Raw genomic sequence first — 17,783 nt, 5'->3', positions numbered from 1 at the left:
ACCCTTTGCTTAACTAGATGTGTGTGTGTGCCTCATTAGAAAGACTGAGCTGAAAAGAGGCCCGATGGACAAATTGAAAGAGTAATGGTTTTGTATGATTATAACTGTTCTGGAGGTGACTGCAAGTGATTTGGAGAATTACTAAAAATATGTCAGCTACTGACTGATAAACATTTGCTATGTGCAGATTACCACTAGGGTGTGGCCTCATATACAGCCACTCTCCGCCCGCAGTAATGGCAAACTATGTGCTGAAGGAGAGTAAGGCAAGTACAAGTAACTAAGACAGTGTTTCCCGCGCAGATTTTTCAGTACCCACCCCTAAAGCATACTCGATGCACTCACCTATGCAAACACACTGTGTAAGGAGGTCGAGGCCGACCTGCTTAAACTGCCTGAAGTTCCCTCCTGTATCTGTCTTCATCTGTCTGGTCCTCCTTCTTCATTGTATCATAGTGGTTAAGAGCATGAACTCTGGAGCCAGATGCCTGGGTGTGTTTTTTGTTTCTTTGTTTGTTTGCTTATTTGATACTTTTATTACATATCAAGTTATACTTTGAGCAAATTAGAGAGAATGATTTTAATGACTCTGGAATTAAAAATAGGATTCAGTCTGATGGCTGGGATTCTAGACTTGGTGCTTTTGTTTGACCATTTAGACAGTGAGTAAGATGATATGGTATAAACTGATTTTATAATATTCTTTTAGTATGAGATTGTTTTTGTCTTTTTTAAATTTTATTTTATTTTTCCTGGATCTGTTGCTACTTGTGTGGCCCTGAGCAGGTCATTCAGCTTCTACTACATGTCTTAGTTCCTCATGTTAAAAACAGGGGGTTACTGGGGCATCTACCTTGTAGGGTGGTTGAAAGGATTAAAATACATACTATAACATATGGCTGACACTTAGAATGGTGTCTGGGACAAAGTAAACACAATATGCTATCTAGGAGAGTCCCTCAGGCTAAACCCTCTGCCTGCACCATGCACCCATACGCCCTCGCACTGTCCTTGTGGGATGTCCCGATTATCTGTTCTCCTACACTTTTATTTCTTCACTATTGACGGCTGCCCCTCTGTCTGAAAATGTCCTCGATCCCCCTAAAAATAATGAATGAATTACCTTTATCAGACTACTCAGTACATCTACTCTTCTACTTCCCTTTCTTTGACACACCCACCATCTCCACACCCCCAATGACAAAGAAGTTGCTAATGCTTAAACTTCACTCCCCATCACCCCCAGCCGTCTGTAATCTGGAACTGTGCATCCTGCCTCCTGCCTGTGTGCAGATTGGGAGCGCTGTAAGAGATGGGGCACCTCCCATTTTTTCAGGAAAATTAGGAGTAAATTGACCAGAAATAGGGTAAGTGCTTTATAATAAATACATCAGGACTTTTTACGAAGGAAGCTCAGTGCTGCTTTCAGAAATCTCCACCTGGTAGATTGAAAAAACACTAGCTATAAAGAAAAGAAATTCATGTCACTATAATCATAATTTCCACTTGGTGTCTAAGGAAAACATTCCAGATATTGTTCATCTTAAATAGACAGTGTTTCAGAAGAGAAATCTACAAGGTGCCTGAGACCCTTCTGTTAAAAATAATGATGCTCTTGTTCCCCACAAGTAAAGATACAGGATAGGTCTTCTGGTCAAGATGGCAGCGTAGGCAGACATGGCTCACCTCCTCGCACAACCACATCAAAATTACAACTAAAATATAGAAGAACTATCACTCAGAACCATCAGAAATCAAGTTGAATGAAAGTCCAACAACTATGGAATTAAAGAAACCACATCCATCCAGACTGGTAGGAGAGGTGGAGACAGGAAATGGGCTGGTCCCACATGCACATGTGGTAGATAAAAATTAGGGAGGGATTTCTCAGGAAGAGGAGCCCCAGCCCCACACCAGGCTCCCAGCCCAGGGATCCAGTGCCAGGAAGATTAAGTCCTCACAACTTCTGGCTGTAAAAACCAGTGGGGATTGAGTTGGTAGAACTTCCAGAGTTCCAAGCAGTTCCTCTTAAAGAACCCCCACAAAAAAGTATTCAGAATCACTCCTTCTGAGCTCCAGCACTGGGGTAGCATCTTGATAGGCACCAGTGGCTTACAGGGAGGAACTGAAGTGTCTGGCATCAAGGCGAGCAGACCACTGTCCCTTTTCTGAACACTCACCTCACATACACAGAGCCAGCAGGCAGGTGCCATATTGGAGACTCCATGAAGTTGGCTAACACTTGGCCCCACACTGGAGATCCTCAGAGGCTCCATCCCACCTAACTTACAGGCCCAACCAAGCTGTTTTTCCATATGATTGGCTGGTTTTGGCTCACACTTCACAACTTCACAACTTACTAAATTTTCCCAAGCAGCAACAGCTGACCTCAGTGATCCTCCAGCCCCTGCACTCCTTGCTAAGTGGCCCCAGGCCCAGCACAAGTAGCAACCATCTCAGACTGCTTTATAGCTCAGAAAGGGTGGCCCCAAGCAAAACACAGGTGGGGGCTGACCTTGGCCTTCACCACCTAGGATACCTCAGAGCCTGCACACCCTGTGGACAGCTACAGACCATGTTGGTGCACCACCGTTGTGCCCCTGCACAGCTGATCCTCCACAGACGGCCAAGGTTAGTGTCAGTGGTCATACTCAGTCCTTACAGCTGACTAGCCTGGGTAAATCCCTCCCATTAACCTGCCAACAGCAATTAAGACTCAACTACAAGAGGAAAGTGTACTCAGCCCCCACAAAGGCCACCCCTTGAGTACCCAGCTTGGGTGATAGGGGAGGCTGTGTTACTGCACTCTACAGGATACCTACTACATTAGGCCACACTACCAAGATAGGGAGTTTTAGCAGCTCTACCTAATACATAGAAAGAAACAAGGAGGCTGCCAAAATGAGGAGAAAGAGAAACATGGCCCAAATAAATGAACAGATCAAAACTCCAGAAAAAGAACTAAACAAAATGGAGATAAGCAATCTATCAGAGGAAGAGTTCAAAACACTGGTTATAAGGATGCTCAAGGAACTCAGCGAGGACCTCAACGGCATAAAACAGATGATCAGAAACAAAGGATACACTAATTGAAATAAAGAACAATTTACAGGGAAAGAACAGCAGAGTGGATGAAGCCAAGAATCAAATCAATGATTTGGAACATGAGGAACCAAAAAACAATCAATCAGAACAAGAAGAAAAGAGAATCCAAGAAATCGAGGAGAGTGCAAGCAACCTATAGGTCAACTTCAAGTGTTCCAACATTTGCATCATAGGGGTGCCAGAAGGAGAAAAGGAGGAGGAAATTGGAAATCTACTTAAAAAAATAATTAAAGAAAACTTTCCGAATTTGGTGAAGGAAATAGACATGCAAGTCCAGGAAGCACAGAGTCCCAAACAAGATGGATACAGAGACCCACTCCAACACACATCATAATTAAAATGGGAAAGGTTAAAGATAAAGAGAATCTTAAAAGCCATAAGAGAAAAGCAGAGAGTTACCAACAAAGGCATTCCCATAAGACTGTCAGATGATTTCTCAAAAGAAACTTTGCAGGCTAGACGGGATTGGCAAGAAATTTTCAGTTATGAAGAGCAGGGACCTACAGCTAAGATTGCTCTGCCCAGCAAAGCTATCATTTAGAATCAAAGTGCAGATAAAGAGCTTCCCAGACAAGAGAAAACTAAAGGAGTTTATAATCACCAAGTCATCACATGGAATGTTAAAGAGACTTACCGTATTTTGCTGTGTATAATGCACAGTGTTTGGCCCAAATTTTTGAGGGAAAAATAAGGATGTGCATTATATATGGGTATAATGATTACATACCATGGGTATAATAATCCCATATATAATGCACACAAAAACATGGGTGCACATTATACATGGCAAAACCCAGTATTTAAGAAAAAGAAGATCAAAACTATGAACAATAAAATGGCAATAAATACTTATCAATAATTGAATCTGAAAAACAAAGCAAAGAAGAAGAACCGAGACAGAACCATGGATACAGAGAGCATTTTGATGGTTGCCACATGGGAAGGGGGTGTGCAGGAATGGGTGAAGAGGTGAGGGGATTGAGTACAAATAGATAGTTACAGAATAGCCATGGGGATGTAAAATACAGCATAGGAAATGGAGTAGCCAAAGAACCTATTCGCATGACCCATGGACATGAACAAAAAGGCACGGGGATTGCCTGAGGATGTGGGGGCTGCTGGGTGGAGAGGGATAAGGGGGGGAAATTGGGACTACTCTAATAGCATAATCAATAAAATATAACAAAAATAAATAAATAAAATAGAGAAATGGGAGAAATGTCCAATAGTACTGTCATTTGTTTACATTTTTACCTTGGCTTAAGTTTCAAAGAATATGTTTGTTTCCCCTGAATAACCAGTCTTTAAAACACAATCCACTTATATAATTTTAGAATATTATGTAATATTTTACTTTGTTAAGAAAAAACCAGTGCATGAGAGGTATCAAGACCTTAAGCTAAATCCTCAACATTTAAAAATAAATCTGTCCTAAAAAATATAAGGAACTCTTCATGCATAAAGAGGTTGATAATATAAAAAAGTAGGAAAGTCTATCTGTAAAAAAAAAAAAAAGGTGTGTGATGCAACTATTTTTGAGAGATTATCACATGGGTAATATTATGTGTTGAAATTTAAAGAGCATGCTACAGCATTTTATGTAGAAAAAGTCAGAATAAGCAATAACATGTCTTCTTTCTATATTTGAGATATTAGGAAAGTATCTACATTTTCCTTTCTCCTAGGACAACTTTGTGATATGATAGAAAATACAGGCTTTCAAAATTCCAGCTCTGTTATTTTATAATGAAAATGATTAATAATTGTCTGAGAATCTTGTTCCTTCTTTTCTACTTAGCATTTTTTCAAAATTGTCTTTTCTTGAAATCTAAATTACAATCCCAGATCTGGGACATGGTTTTAGCCATTTTGAGTAAGAAACATCAATTTTTCCAAACCAGAATTCTTCAAGGGACCATGTCCTGACAGAAAGGTTTGCCTTGCAGACACTTAGAAGTCACCAGAGCAAAATTCTTGGACGTTTTGAACTTTGGAATACTAATCTCACTGACCTCTGCTCTGGGAAGGAACACTAAGTACAACCAAGAAACCTGGACATTTTACAATGTATAAGACAAACACAAAAGACTCTGAAACATGGAGAAAAGGCAGCAAATAAGCTAGGAAGTAGGACCCAAGGGAAAAACACAGAACGAAGTTTCCTGGGATTCTCTTTGCAGCATACACCCCATAACTGGAGCTCGAGAGAGGCAACAACATGCAACAGTCTGCCTCAGTCTGCAGGGAATTATGCAGAGTGAATAAAGCCAAACCCAAAAGGCTACATAGCATAACATTGTATTTATGTTCTAGTCTTGAAATGAAGAACAGATGAGCGGTTGCCAGGGGTTAAGGAGGAGGTGAGGGTAGGAAAGTGGGAGTGGCTATCAAAGGGCAACAGGATAAACTCCTGTGGTGTTAGAACTCCTCTGTATCTTGACTGTATTAAGTTCAATATCCTGGTTATAGAATTGCACTATAATTTGCAATATTTTACCACAGGAGGAAACTGGGCAAAGGGTACATAAATTCTCCACATTATTTCTTATAAGTGCACGTGAATCTACAGTTTCCTCAAAATAAAATATTAATATTTTTTAAGTGCCTTCTAATAGGTCTTAACCTGCAATTTGAGATGGCTGAATCAAAATTCTTCCGTTGAAAAAGTGATGAATGTGTTTGTGTGAATTACTGTATAATACTTGTTAAAAAATGCTCAAACTTTTAAAAACATTCTTCATAGCAAATATTCCCATAAACTTTTCTAGAACTGGGGAAGAAAAAGTCTCACTGTCAGAATTAGCCAGCACAGTCATAAACTTATTATTTGATGAGAAATTTTTAAAAGGTAGATCATAAATGGCTTTTAATTTAGAGATGCTAAGTAATTTGACAATAATATGGGAATCACTTTTCCTTGCAAGTATCAATAGTCCTCCCTCACCACTCCCCTCACATATACCTGCTGGTATAGATACACTGTATTTTGAATTTTCATCTAGTTTGTACATTTTTCTATGAATTTTATTAATGGCCTTTATTTCTTATGTAATGATGAGTCTTCATAAATATTGATTTATCGTTTCTAAAAAAGAATGAGGCTTTTCCAATAGCCAACGTGGTGGCACACAGGACCTCCTTTTAGTCTAAATTCCCTTCTATATCTCAGCATCTGGCCCTGGAATGCTACACCACGCTAAGTAAGATGCACAGCACAGGTCCCTCGATTCTGAGCAGGGATTTTTAAATGTGTGGCACCATCAAGAGGCAGCAGCGTATACTGCTGCTGTAACAAGAGCCTAGGGTTTGCCTTCAAATACAGAAGCACCTGCTTCTAGTAGTAACTGTCACAGACCAAGGTAACACAGAATTACACTAGGACTAGCTCCGTGTTTCCCCAATGTGTAGTTACTAGATTATTGCGAAACACTACTTTTTCCTTTTTCAGCTCCCTCTTGGCCCTATAATTGAAGAAGAAAAATAATGCAATAACTGTTCTTATTCTAAGTTAATGGGGGACAGCTGACAACCCTCATTTGCTAATGGCTGGCTGTTTCAGTATTTACTGGGCATCTACATATGTGCGAGCAATTTGCTTTTTAAGGGATGAAGTCTTTATTCTCTAGTGCCTCAAGGTGATCTGACAACGGTAAAGTCTTTTTTTATATTACCACTAGTTACAGATTTACTTGTATTTTATTAGAAGTGAAAGAAGTTGGCTTGGAGAATGGGTAACTTGTTTAGGCAATAAATAGCATCACCATTTAATCCTGTGCTGTCCAATATATTATAACTAATTTCACTTGTATTCTCATTTTTCTTAACCTAAGAAAATTTTAAATCACGTGGTTCACATTTATTGGCTCACATTGTATTTCTGAGCTAGACTCTATAAACCGTCCAAACAAGGCATCAAAGTGAAAGCAGGCAGAGAATGGCAAAGAATTGGCAGTCTGCTTTAAACATCAAAGCTAAGCAAGCCAAGGATCCACAGAAACAAGGCAGGCTATGCTAAATCTGAAGACTAAATCAATTAATATGATAATGGACATTCTGACTCAGAACGTAGGAAGAAATTCGTAATTTCTTAACGTCCCTTTAGAGTGCTGGAGCCACCAAGTTTATTTGGGTAGAGAAGCCAACCTCTCACCCCATTTGCAGCTGAGCTGGCTCACTTCCCACTACTGCAATCATTTTTTAAAAATTAAAACTACAGTCAGGATGTAGCAAGAGGAAGGGCCACATCAGGAAGGAGATGCCTTTCAAGTCAGATTAGAGGCCAAAACAGTTTTCAATACTGAGGTTTGCCTTCACATTCCAAACACATTCTTCTTAAAAAAAAATTAGTACTATGGCTGAGCAACAATAGTCATTCTCTTAACATTATCCATTCTGCACCCACCAAGAAATGATGTCAAATTTACAAAACAAAAAGGTGTGAATGCCCTAATTTCCCTGTTGGGGTAGGAGCCACTGAAGTGGACGCAGCGAGAAGCAGGTGGAGAAGCAACGCACACGCTGCAGGCGGCGGTGTGACTTTCACCTGGCGATCCTCGCTCTGCTCAGGTTTCCACGCCATTTTCCCTAGTTATAAACCCTGTTTACTCTCAGGTCTTTAAAATAGTATCTGCGTCTTATCACCATAAAGTTAGAGAACATATATTCTTCTGTTATGGAATTCTATAATTCCTTAAATATGCTCAATTATACTTTTAGTTACTTTTAGAAACATCAGAGGTCTATGGTCTACTCAACAGTACACAAGTTTTGGTTTTCGTATGAACCTAGAGAGCACCAATTCTCACAAAGAATGCTATAAAAGTTTCAAAATAAAAAACAATAGTTCATTTTCACCTTTTCATTTTTCATTGAAAATTGGAGTAAATTTCTCCATTTCTAGGAGTAAGAAGAATGCATTTAAGCTGAGATAGTTGTGTTCTTTTGCATAGAGCTTCACTGTCACCTGGAACGAAGTGCATACACTTAAGGTTGAAGTGTCTGGGAACTAGGGGAACACGGCCTACAGCACGGAGTACGGGAAGCCTCAAGGAATGCCAGAAATGGGTATCAAAAACATCCCCTTCCCGTCCTCACAAACTAACAGGTACGCCTTTCTTCCCATTACTCTAGTCATCTGGCTAGGGGGTGGACAGACAGCGGTAGGCAAGACAGACACAGTCCCAGCCTCTTACGATTTTAAATCCTTTCATTATAAACTGCTTCCACGGGAGCTGTTGCAAACTACCTTCCAAACAGTGGAGAATCTTTGATCCAGACATTTCACCTATTCAAATAATAACTACCATGGAAACACTAATATGTGCCTTGAAAGAAAGCCAACCTTCATCTTCAATATGCACGTCAAAAGTTAGAAAGCCCTCTTCCATGATTCCTGATGAGAGCGGGCATCGCAGTACATGTTTGAGAAATGAATGCCAAGTTTGGTCTTACGTAGCTCTAAGTGGCGACAAGGTTGTTTATCAGGGCACCGCAGATGACTGTCGTCAACCAGAAAGTAAATATTGGATTGCTGCAAAGCAATTTGTGGGAGTGCATTGGTTCTCCACAGAAGCACAGATGCTTTTGGTAATGGAACCAAATGAATACTCTTAACAGCAGTTGGGTTTGCTTTAAGGTTGTTTCCCCCTTGCTTTTCTAAAACGACTTTAACTGCCCCCAACCATAGGAAGAACAAGATGGCCATCACTCCCTCTATGTTACTGGGAGGGTATCAAATGAGATGAACAAGAGTATTCTGGCTACTTTGTAATGCTTTCTGTAGCCTCTGGAACATCTGTTTGTCAAACAATCAGCATCTGAGCTCACTAGAGATGCTTCACCCATTACCCCTACATGGAAAACAGCTCAGAACCAGGAAGTTTAAAGGACCACCGACCAGCCCTAATGATGTCATGAGGTCTATGAACAGAAGCGCACACACTTCATGCACACACGACCCTCTCAAGACCTCACTCACGCCTAGTAACTGTTAGTTTTGGAATATCTTTAAACAAGGCTTGATATCTGATTTCTAAAATCATTAAAAAAAAAAAGAAAGAAAAGGCTGGCACAATGACAAAACCAAGGTTTGGCAGCTGAGAGCAAGAAAGAAGGAAGAAAAATTACTTTAAAAAACTAAACAGCTCAACTAGCACAGCAGTTGGAAGCTATTTAATGTAGACTCCAAGAAAATTATTATGCCTCATTAATAGGTCCTTGGAGATTCATAATTAGGGTTCAGCCTTTAAGACTCAATATAATTACCTTGAGTTTTCAAATAAAGATTGAACAAGTAAAAAAAAAACCCAGACGAAACACTGGTATAATTAAAGCTAAGCTAAAAAATACCACAGAAATTGTGCTTTGTGAACCAGCTTTATACCTGCTTGGTTTCCTGATTAATGAATTCAATGAATCTTTGGCATCTCTTCATTCTGTATTTGTGTAGAGTTCTGTTTATTTTTTGAAAATCAGGCTTGGACAACTTGGAGGTCCCAGTGAAATGTCCAAGTGGACTGCACTGTGCATGAAGTATGTATCTCACGGGCTGGGCGCCCAGGCAGAGCTTTTCTTGGCTCCTGGAGTGAATCCCAGATGGCAGAACTTCACCTTCACTGACTCGGTATTCTCTGAAGGTTTTGTTTTCCTACCCTATGCTTTTGTTTTTGTTTCTGATTCTCGGCCAAATTTGATCTGGGTTTTGGTCTGCACACAGCCAATGGTCCCCCTTGGTGGCAGCACTGACAGGGACGTGGGTTTTATGGTCTGACCACTTAGTGATCTGTCCGGTAGAACTGAAATCTACTCTTGCTCAGGTGAGAGTTGACTGGACATTTGTTAGTTGTTGGTTTTAATTTGTTGGTTGTTTTTCCTACTTGTGAGTTCAAATCAGGACAATATTTTGCGCCCAGCAGATAAGCCACCGGTCTGGTGAGATCTGGAAGAGTGAGATTTCGTGTTCCAGAGCTTACTCGTCACCTGCAACTGAAGCAGTAGAACTTACACTATAAGTTCTATATCCACCTGTGTCTCTGTACCTGAGGGGGGAAAACCACTGTGTGTGGGGAAAATATTTTCCTATATCCTAAGGACAATAATAAATTAAAATAAAGGACTTCTGCTTCTGATTAATTTATAGTGAGTAATGGCATTTAAATAAATCTAACATTTCCCAAGTTCTAGAAAATAAAATGATTCTAATAATTTTAATGTGTTCTTCTTTTAGAAAAAGATCTTTCTCATCATAACTGCTGACTTTATAAGCATTTTCCCCTAGAAAATAAGTTTACATGATTAAAGTGAATGCTTATGTAAGTCAGACTGATTTGATAAATCTTATTTTTAAAACAGCTCTATATCTTTGCCTTATTTTATCAGTATGTATAGTATAACACAAGTGTAATTCATTTTTCAATAGGTTGGATTTGGTTTCTCATAAAGAGATTAGTTTATCTGAGTGTCTTAAATGTCATATATTAGTTTACTGAAGAGATAAGCCAAGATTACTTCCATATGATGCTTAAGATTATGAAAAATATATAACTTGCACTCAATTAAATAAAATTATAATGGTAACCAACCTTTTATATCAATAGTAATTATGTTCTATGATGTATCAGCTGAAACATAATTTCTAGTACCTTTAAGTACCTTTGTCTTAAAGTGTCTGGTTGTTCCCGTATTTGGAAGAAAACCGTGAAGAACAAAAGTTGATGAAAATTTAAAAAGTGTAGCTTTGTAGAAATGGAGATTTGACTTGTTTTATAATACCTGCAAAGAGTTACGCTATAAAGACACAATAAAATGTTAAATTTTTGGCAACATTTGTAAAACTTTGGTAATTATTTATGAAGTAATTATTTCTTAATTATTTCTTAAAAATGACACAAGTGTCCTAGTAATGCCAAACTGAAATGCAGTTATCTCTATCAAAATGATACACTGATCTTGGAGACATCAGCCCATGCTTACAAAAGGCAGTAAAAGTGTATTTTTCTATGTAATCTGCCTAGAAAGCAGAGTTTCAGAATCTCACAAGAGTAACTTTGTGTGCATTATGCTTACTGGGATGTATCCTTGCATATTTAAAATGACAAAAAAAGTTTCTCATTTCTAGATGACTTAAGATTTCTTGTTTTTTATAAAATGACCTATCGCCACTTAATTATTAGGTAACCAAACTGCAAACACTTGTTGTTCACAGGCGCAGACAGCTGGTTAATATTTGATTTTGCCTTCCCAAGATCAGACCCTAAATTTTGAAACACAATTTTCCCAGATAGCTGTCATATCTGAATTATCTTTAAATTTTCCCAGAGGACCCTTGGGCAGTCACAAGATTTATTCCTTAATCTAACCCCCCAAAATGTTACAGATAATTAGGTTTGTTTGCTGTGTCTCTTATTTACAAATAGGTCAACATTGTTAAGAATTGCATAGGAAGACTGGTCAAATCAAATGAGCAGCTCAGCCCTTCCCAGGCTAATTTTGTTTGGGTAAAATACTGTTATACATGCCCTGGCTGGGTGGCTCGGCTGGTTGGACTGTGGTCCAGGACACCAAAAGGGTGTAGGTTTGATCCCGGTCAGGGCACATACCTAGGGCGCAGGTCCGATCACTGGTCGGGGTGCATGCAGGAGGCAACTGATCAATGTTTCTCTCTATATTGACATTTTCTCTTTCTCTTTCTCAGTCCCCACTCCTCTCTCTCTAAAATCAATAAGCATATCCCTGGGTGAGGATTTTAAAAATATATAATACAAATAAGCTCGGAGATCACATACTTATAGAAAGACCTTGGATATATGCCAATGTCCTCATCCTCTGGTTTTTACCCTCAGGCGAAACAGTGACTAACAAAGAGCAACATCTTATGCCCTGATAGATTTTTAACTGTCCTTCTTGCTGATTTTGTTAAATTTGCCAAGGATTAACCATGGTCACTTACTCTTAACCTCAAGACTCTGCTTAAGTTATACTCTAAAATGTGCCTTTAACGAAGACAGACAGTCTCAGAGCCTCATGGACAGAACTTTATCAGGTACTCTTCACTCTTAATAGTCTGAAGAATAGACTTACGGGTAGAGGCTTCCGAGCTGACATTACATAGACAAGTAAAGGATGAGACTGTTTCAGTAACAGGCAGCTAAATCAGATTTTCAGGACTTCTCTTAGTCCAGAAATAGAGGATTTCATATAATTAAATTAATGCCCCAAGATGCAGAGGAATAAGAATTAATTACATAGAACTAATGGAACTGACATAGGAAATCTAATTTTTAAATATAAATATGTGTTTTGGAAACTTATGGGTATTATTTTCAATGTTCTGTTTTCTGATGGGAAAACCCTTTAGCATTCATCTCGATCTATCTCTAACCTTCAATTTAGTTGAGTATGATTTTGCAAACTAAATGAAACATTCTTTTAATGGTAGCTGGTCCTTCTTGTTCCCCCAGATTTCAGGGAGAAATGTTTTTTCTAAAACACTTTACATTTCAATGGCAGTAACATGACTTGCAGAGGCTCAAGAATAATCTGTCCTTGGTTTTACTGGGATGTAATCAGACAAACAGACCATGCAACAGAGGCCAAACCTAGAGTGTCATACTTAAAAATAGCCTCATTTCATCAGCTATGACAAGCCCATTATTAGGGAAAATAACCGGAGCCAGTACCCACAAAGCTTTTCCAAGAAGCTGCATTAGGACCTATAGATGGCTGACAAAGTACCAGCTTTCCAGTAAGGAAGCAGTAAGGAAGGTCACTCGATTGCCAGGAACCTTAGCAGATGTGGGGACACTGGAGGAAAAAGAAATTCACCAACACTTCAAAATGCTGAAGATGAAACCCAGCAGCAGTGAATTTTCAGACCGGTTTCATATCCTTGGAATAAAAGAGTAAATAAGAGCACTTGAGGAAGATCTTTGGAGTGATGGAAACCACTGAAACGCTCTGCTAAGTTCTTTAATAAATGATTAGATAGAGAAGTTAATTCTCTGGCTTCATAAGTAATAGTTGTTCAGCACAGTATAGAGCTAAGTTTGCTATCCATATACAATACGACTTTCATATGTTAATTGAAACTTCCTTCTGATTGAGCAGAAAGGAAAAGGGCTCATGGACGTGGGCAACAGTGTGGTGACTGCTTGGGGGAGGGGTATAAGGGCATTAAATGGTAATGGAAAAAATACAATGAAGATTACATTAAAAAAAACTTCTTCTGGACTTAGGCCAATGAATCCAGCCCAAATACAATGCCTTTTGTGACCATGAAAAATCTCTGGAGATCATGATCGCTAAGGAAACTGTCGTATTTGAGCATCATCTAACAGACCCACCCAGGGAATGACTCTCTCTGAGGGTATACACACACTTGTTTTCATTCACTGTCACATACTACGGTATTTGGAAGCCCTGGAAGAATAGACATTAACTTATCACATCTATGAGTAATGCAAGTGGTTCTTTTGCTAAAATGTCAAACAAATTTTGTCCTGTATAGATGCCAATAGTTTCTGTTCACTATAATTAATCCGAAGGTTACAACTGAATTGCCCTATTGGGCATTAACTAGTCTGATATATGATTCCAAAATCTTATTCCAGCGTACTTTCTTTTAGTAACTAAAATATTTTTCCTTTTACACCTTTGTAAACCAGTTTTACCATCCTGCTGCTTCCCTCATTAAAGAGATACATAATTCATCATTAATGAATCAAAATAATCTCTGACAGCTATTCATCCTATAAGCAAAAACAAAAGAAATTAAAAAACCCTTATGCTTTATAGAAAAAAGAGCAGAAAAATGTAGTAGTTTCTCTCCACTCATTATGAAACTCTCAAGGAATGTTTCTTCCTTTATCATTATTTTCAATATTTTGCAGAACAAGCAAACATCCATTTTAAATAGAGGAAGATACGTCAAACAACTTTGGTTGTGTGTAGTTGGCAGTCACTGTGGGTGCTGAGAGACACGGCTGCAGGGAGCCTGAGGTATGTGTGGGGTGTACAGTGCAGAAAAGAGGTTGAGAACCACTTACGCAACCTTTCACTTTTCCAGACAACTTACTACGAAGTCCTGCCTAGATCTCGATGCATTGTGGTTTCACTGATTACTTCTATCATACCACGTACACGCAAGTTTGATGATATACATAATACAAGCTGGCGTTTCCTCACAGCCTTTAAAGAAGAAGTTCGTAGGACCTAAGAAATTCAGTAAAATCCACAACTACCTTTGTTAGGTTTCTCAAGAATTTTTACCTGTGAGAACTCTGAAGAGCAACTTAACATAACTTTGGGCATATGTAGCCTACCCAATATCCACAGGTGACTAAAAACAGTGATTTGGGAAGAGGAGAGAGAGCAGTAGAAATTCTAGGAAGGGACAGCAGTGGCCAAGGAAATTCTACATGCCCACATAAATCCTTGGAGTTTGTCTCCAAGAATCTGTTCAATGAAACAGTGAGGTCAAGTCGGATGATTACCAATCGCTCCATCTCCTGCTCCCTGAGTCTCTCCTCCCTTTGCCTCCGGTGATAATCCATCAGGTCATCGCGTCCTGAAATGGAACTAATGCTGCTTTTCCGCTCCCGAAGGACAGGCTGGGGAGTTCCTGAGGCCTGTCTGAGGCTCTCCAAATCTGCATCATCCAACTCGACAGATCCACAAGAGAAGTTCCTCCTGGCCGTAAACACTCTGTCTGGCTCTACGGCAGGAAATGAATGGCCTGAGCTGGTCCCGGAGTAGGAAGCCTTATCAAGGTCATCAGAGGTACCGGAGGAGGTGGAGGCCAGAAGCATCTTCCGAGCCATGCGAGGACTGCCCGGGACACTGAGTGTGGAACTTACATAAGGATTGCCCTCAGACACAGAGGTTTTGTAGGGTAAAGCCCCTGAGCTCAAAGAAGAAAAATTCAGGTAATTGTCATTGTCTATTATGCTATGAGGTAGATCTTTTTCCCCCAATTTTGTTCGTTTGGAATTGCCCACAGAGTTTCTTGGAGGCAAACTGAGAGGCTTCAGCTGGTTCTCTGTGGCCCTGTGCAACCTGGGGAGCGATCGGCTATAGGCTCCCATGTGACTCAGGCTGCTGCCGGAATACTTCCTAGTTCTTAAACTGATGTTTTCAGATGCCGGCTCCCTGTGTCTGGTCAACTTGGGCGGAAGTACCAGGTTGTCCTGGATGCTCATTTTTCTGGCTTGCTTTGGACTTGACGGCATGCTCGCTGCCCCTGATCTGCTGATGGGGGAGGGGCCAGTGTCACCGAGGGAGCTTCCATTCCACATGGCCAGAAGGGAGCCAGACACCTTTCGGCTTTCCAGCCCTCCGAGAAAGTACACATTGTCATGGGATTTATTCCTTGAGCTATGTTTGGAATAGGGAGGCTTCTCGGACAGCCTCAAGGACCTCTCACTGTCCCGGCCAGAAAAATGATCAAAGTCTGCCTTCCCACGTGCATAGCTGCTGAGGGAGGGTGAAGCGCTGCGTAAAGGAGTGGGAGGCTTCACGGCAATATTTTTGTCAGTTCCATCATAAGAGAATGCCTTGCTTCCCTGGATTTTGGCCAAGGAGGGGCTACTTCTGACACTGGTTCCCAAAGGGGAAGGGCTTCTCTTCGCAGGCACAGGCTGTGAGAGGGTTAAATAGGAACCAGAATAGTCTCCATTGGCTTTAAATCTCAGGCTGGAAGAATATTTCTTTGGGCTCAGGCTCTCCTCCATCGTGTTTTGGGAATCGTTCTCTAGGGAACTTGCCGCAAAGCTTGCATCTAAACTACCATTCTGTTGCTGCATGTGGCTATGCTCTGCCATAATGTTGCTGGAATCTGTAAAGGAAAAAAAAGAGAGAGAGAAAGTTTTACTTAAAGGAGATTTAGAAAGACCAAGCACTTGTCAGCCCACATCTGAACAAATAGGCTTGCAGCCTGCCCTAATGTAATTAACAAACGCAATCTCTCTTTTAGTAATAAACCTAACTAAAGTGTACTGCAAAATGAAGGACAATGAAGACCACTGCTGTGGGATATTTTTGTTCAAAAGAAAAAATAATTCAAGAGAACATCAGTGATATTTGAGAGGAACAAATCCCTAAACACAGGTGAAGGATTAGGCTGGCACATAAAAAAAAGAGCATTTCCCCTTAGTGTTCTAGCCCTGGGTGGACCACCTGCTTCCTGAGCACCTAGCAAACACCCAAAGGGACGGATGAGGTAATAATGGACCTTCCTTTAGATGTCTCTGCTAGAATCATCAACTGCTCAAAAGTAAAGTCCCGAGGAAACAAAATTCATACTCTGGCAGAGAAAGAACATTTTATGTGAGACACTGACCAAAAACATCAAGGTTAGAAGATGCTTCTTTAAGAAAGGTCACAACAAACCTTCTCAACAAAAAAGACTTCTTACAGCTCCTGCAACCCTCAGGAAAAGGAAGGTAATAGAAGAAATAGAGGAAAGAGTGTTCCCCAAATTACTGCCCTATCAGAGATAGGGTGGATGGGGTTTTTAAAACCTGAAACTGACATATCCTTCAAGTTCCCGAGAACTCCATGTGCACCACGCTGATCCTTGATCTCAAACTCCCTCCTCTCTCAGGGGCACCTTTCTCCATCTTTTGCACCTGTTTGAACCCACCCATTCCTCAAGACTCAGATTAGGATTCTATCTTCCACGATTTCTGTTACTAGGCCACAAGATGAAGGAAGAGGGTTACATCTCACATTTCTCTCTTACCTCCACCCTCGCCTGACTCCCACTGTCCCGTAGGTGAGACACTCCAAGGACCCAAGATTTTAATTTCAATCACAGCCTTCCCCACTCCCTCCCAGCCCCAGATCAGGGAATTTTGTCTTGCCTGCTCAGCCTCACAGACTTTGCAGGCATATTCAGGACAGCCTAATAAGGAGCTGCTTTTTGTCCACAGAGTGGGCCTAAGAAACAGCCTGGCTGCTTAAATCCTGGCAACGGACTTAGTATACATCACCCTATAAAGCTGCAGTTTCCCCCAACAAGCTCCACCTTGGGTTCCTTATCTTCCAACCGAAAGCCCTGCCCTGATGGATAAAAGCATAATTATCTTTTGAAATGTCCTCAAAAAAAGAAAAGGAATTCTCCTTTAGAATTGCCTCACAGCTGGAATCTGGCCCTGCATTTGGCTCTTCCTTGCCAGACCTTTCATTCCTCAGGAACATCACCACCTCTGCCCCTGAGACAAACACCCCTCTCGGCAACTGTCCACTACTACCATTCAGACCTGGAGAGCAACGGCAGCCTGGTCTGAGACATGTCTCACCACGCCCCTTTGGAGCACGGAAACCAAGATGACCTCTAGGCTTGGTCCCTTCTATTCCCAACTATCTTCATCTCCAGTTGGTCTGCAGTCCCAGCAAACTTTGGCCAATTCCCTCAAGTTACATATCTTTGAACTGAGGAAACAAGAAAACAGGTGGTGCATAGTGAGGCTACTATGGCCTTATTTAACATGAGGGGATTAAGGAACTCCCTCCTTCACTAAGTCTTCTATCCTCTATCACTTTTCTATCATGTCCTTCCTCATTTTATTTACCAACAAATCCTACCAACACTGTCCTTAAAACATATTCTCATCTCATCATTTCTTACCATTTCCACTGCCACCTCCCTACACAGGCCAGTATCTTCTACTGCCTGGTCTATA

At 40.5% G+C, this 17,783-nt stretch overlaps 1 protein-coding gene across 13 annotated transcripts in view; it reads right to left on the bottom strand.

Moving 5' to 3' along the window:
- Nucleotides 1-17,783, bottom strand: part of PHLDB2 (pleckstrin homology like domain family B member 2) — a 227,376-nt gene that overhangs the window by 76,498 nt on the left and 133,095 nt on the right. For all 13 annotated transcript variants that reach the window (XM_045185828.2, XM_045185829.2, XM_045185830.2 and 10 more), the window contains one exon: nucleotides 14,595-15,934. In XM_045185828.2, the coding sequence (XP_045041763.2) occupies nucleotides 14,595-15,934 (1,340 nt within the window). The remainder of the gene's footprint in view (nucleotides 1-14,594; nucleotides 15,935-17,783) is intronic.

Source organism: Desmodus rotundus, chromosome 2 (genome assembly GCF_022682495.2).
Source record: "Desmodus rotundus isolate HL8 chromosome 2, HLdesRot8A.1, whole genome shotgun sequence".
Taxonomy (NCBI): Eukaryota; Metazoa; Chordata; class Mammalia; order Chiroptera; family Phyllostomidae; genus Desmodus; species Desmodus rotundus.
Note: the sequence above shows the minus strand (reverse complement) of the source record. Positions and strands in the feature narration are given on the sequence as shown.